Genomic DNA, 3585 nt, shown 5'->3' with positions numbered 1-3585 from the left:
ACTGATTGGCTAAAATGCATGTCTGTCAAAAGAACTGGAAAAAGGGGGCAGTCTGCAGAGGATTAGAAAGCAGATAATCACAGAGGGTAAAAAGTGTATTAATATAACAGTGTTGGTTATGCAAAACTGGGAAATGGGTAATTATCTTTTTAAACAATAACAATTTTGGAGTAGACTGTCCCTTTAACACTTTTGTTTTATAAATATGCAGTTTAGGAGATTGTTATGTAAGGGGATTTGATGGTTGCATATTAATTTTTTTTATATTTTTTAAAAATATTTATGAATGTGGTTAATCAATAGGTCAAACTTAAATTGGGAGCAATCAGATGAACATGGGCTTTATGCTTTGATACAATATTAATCAAAATCTCCCCAATATTCTAACGATGACTCACTTACCGTGTGCGTAAGGCCTGCCAAGCAGCATCAATGTCAGCATATAAGTTTTTTTCAGAGGGTCTCCCCGAGCTTGCTCCATATCCAGAGTAATCATATGAAAAAATGTTGCAGTTAATTCGGGTCCCTAAACTCAAGTAAAAGCTGCTCATCTGTCCCAAATCCACAGCATTTCCATGAGAGAAGAGAACAGTAAACCTGTAGAGAGACACAGGGGGTTAAAGTATGGCACGTAATGGCAATAAAATGCATTCAACAGATAAAACTGCCCTATTGGAAAGCGCCTAAGGCACAGCTACCTCCAGCTCTTACTATTACCCTTAAAGGGACACTAAACCCAATTTTTTTTCTTTCATGATTCAGATAGAACATGCAATTTTAGACAGCTTTCTAATTTACTCATATTATCAATTTTTCTTTGTTATCTTGCTATCTTTATTTGAAAAAGCAGGAGCCAACAATCAGCAAGCGCTACCCAGGTGCTGAACCAAAAATGGGCCAGCTCCTAACCTTACATTCCTGCTTCAAATAAAGATACTAAGAGAACGAAGAAAAATTGATAATAGGAGTAAATTAGAAAGCTGCTTAAAATGACATGCTCTATCTGAATCATGAAAGAAAAATTTGGGCTAAGTATCCCTTTAATGCACGTTACATTGTTAGCTCTGAGTCAGGCAAACTTGTAGCCAATCCAAAGCCAATACAGAAATAATGTATGAGAAGGCACATTCAGACTTATAGGTAAGGCAAATTATTTTTCTATACCACCAAAGCAATGCCCAATATATATATATATATATATATATATATATATATATATATATATATATATATATATATATATATATATATATATATATATATATACACTGGATATATAAAAATATAGGGATTTATATGCCTCTTTAAAAGGAACATAAATCCGCTTTTGTTCTTTAATAATTCAGATAGCGCATACATTATTTAAACACTTTCCAGTTTATTTATCAAATTGGTTTAGTTCTCTTGGCATCATTTGTTTAAAAAACACCATGACACTACCGGGAGCTAGCTAAACACATTGGGTGAGCCAAAGAAAAGATGCATATGTGCAGCCACCAATCAGCAGCTAGCTCCCAGTAACACATTGCTGCTCCTGTGCCTACCTAGGTATTCTTTTCAACACGTGATACAAAAACAATTAAGCAAATTTTATAATACAAATATATTGGACAGTTGTTTAAAAGTACATGCTCTATAATATGAGCCATGAAACAACATTTTGGGGTTTCATACCCCTTTAATAAACATGTGACGTGTTGCTTTTAACTGGGATATAACTTAATGCTTCATACCTGGCTCCAGGAACACAGCGGACGTACATGCAGGCAATCCTGTTCCCTCGACTACTTTTAGCCATAAAAACTTCTATACTGTCCAACTCACGTTGAGTATACTGGAAATCAGCATGGTCTGTCAGAAGTAGCTTCCATCGTCCCATTACACCTGTCCCAACACGCCCAGTACTTCCCCCAGATACAGCTTCTGGCTCTGGCAAAATTGCATATGTGGGTTGTGGAGGCAAAAAGGCCAATTTGGCTGCAATTCTGCCTGGACATGGTGGGCAACAGAAAAGGCAGCACAACTCCTTAATGGAAAACCCGTTCATTTCATTAACTCCCCCCAAAAAATTATAATAAAAATTACCTATATGAAAAAGTTATAAGTGATGAAATGTTTAAAAATCTCTTGTTCAAAGTGTTAAAGTTAAAAAGGAATATTTTTTAGAAGATAGCTAGTATGGTCCCATAGTGTCTGGTTTGCAAAAGTTTAACCAAAATAATAGGATTTTAATCCAAAATTGTGGTTGTCATAAAAATAGGCCATATTTTTAGTGTCAAGGAGAGGAATCAAATCTAGTTTTAGATTTGAAAATGGAAATAAAATCTTAGTGGATCATGTACATGTATAGAATATTTGATAAAATGTCAGATTAAATAAAAAAAAAATAATAGGGGCTAGTTTTAATAGATAATTACATATAATAATTAACCTGAGTTTAGGGTTAAAAAAAGAAAACAGTTTATGTGATCATACAGATTTGGGGTCAACAACCTAGACATAGGATCACAAACATAAATTAGTTTAAAGGAAAAAGAAAACAGCTGTAATGTTTGAAAGACTCTGTTGTTAGAGAGCATTTGTGTATATTTCTGGTGGATAATACATCAAACGCATAAAATAAATAAAACAGCCAATGCTGGGTGAGTGGTCAAGTGTCAGTTTGTTGAAGCCAATAGCCCCAGTGTAATCATGGGGTAAATCAGTGTCCATTACAGGTTATACTGGATTACAGATCCTCCGGCTGTCTCCAGGCAAAATTCCCCTAGATTATTTATTCCGGGCTAGCTGCCTCTACAAGGTTATATATCCCGGGTTAAGCTGGGTGTCCGTTTGCCAGAAAAAAAAAAGGTCGTGACCCGAGAAACTCAAACTCCCAGGAGTGTCACTGGGTGTCAGCCTGGGACTTTGCTCACTGCTGTGTCACCTACTCACGGGCTACCGATCTCCTCTATAGCAGCCTGTTTCTCATCTTTACCCCATATACAGCTACTGTGTACTCTCTCTCTTCACAAATGCCTCGACATATATATATTTTTTCTTTCGGTTGCTGAATTCTTAGGTCTTTCTCAATCTATGACAACGGCATCATCAGGGTTTGTCTTCCGTCTGCCGTTAACAGCCGCTGTCTCGCTTTCCCTGGCTGTCTCTGTTTCTCCAGGTGCCGGATGTGACTCTTAGGCTTAGCCTGGAAGTGACGAATAGATACTAGGAGCTAGAGAGAGGGGCGGTATTAGAGAGAGTGGGAAGGAGAAAATTATGGTGAGAGGAGCCAGTAAGCATAGAGAACCGCAGGTTGCCTGGCATGTACCTATGCACCGCTCCTTATAGGGCTTGTAGTGTAAACACTAGGGCAATATCTGTGCGTTTTAAATTATGATATCCTTATGGTGAATACAAAGAAAGCCTCATATATGTCGTGGATAAATTAAGGGACATGAAACCCACATGCTTTTTCTTTCATGGTTTAGAAAGAAATAGCATGGAATTTCAAACAACGTTCCAATTGACTTCTATTATCTAATTTGCTTCCTTCTCTTGATACAATTTGTTGAAAAGCATCTATAAATAGACTTGTAGCTGATG

At 36.8% G+C, this 3585-nt stretch overlaps 1 protein-coding gene across 1 annotated transcript in view; it reads right to left on the bottom strand.

The window, feature by feature from the left end:
* Positions 1–3175, bottom strand: part of ABHD17A (abhydrolase domain containing 17A, depalmitoylase) — a 79852-nt gene extending 76677 nt beyond the window's left edge. Inside the window, exons 1-2 of the mRNA XM_053703087.1 lie at positions 1734–3175; positions 403–597 (exon numbers count right to left, since the gene is read on the bottom strand). Coding sequence (XP_053559062.1) covers positions 403–597; positions 1734–2047 — 509 coding nt within the window. The 5' untranslated portion in view covers positions 2048–3175. The remainder of the gene's footprint in view (positions 1–402; positions 598–1733) is intronic.
* Positions 3176–3585: the final 410 nt, after the last annotated feature.

This window comes from Bombina bombina, chromosome 2 (assembly GCF_027579735.1).
Source record: "Bombina bombina isolate aBomBom1 chromosome 2, aBomBom1.pri, whole genome shotgun sequence".
Classification (NCBI taxonomy): Eukaryota; Metazoa; Chordata; class Amphibia; order Anura; family Bombinatoridae; genus Bombina; species Bombina bombina.
The sequence above is the reverse complement of the archived record's forward strand: the minus strand, read 5'-3'. Positions and strand labels throughout refer to the sequence as shown.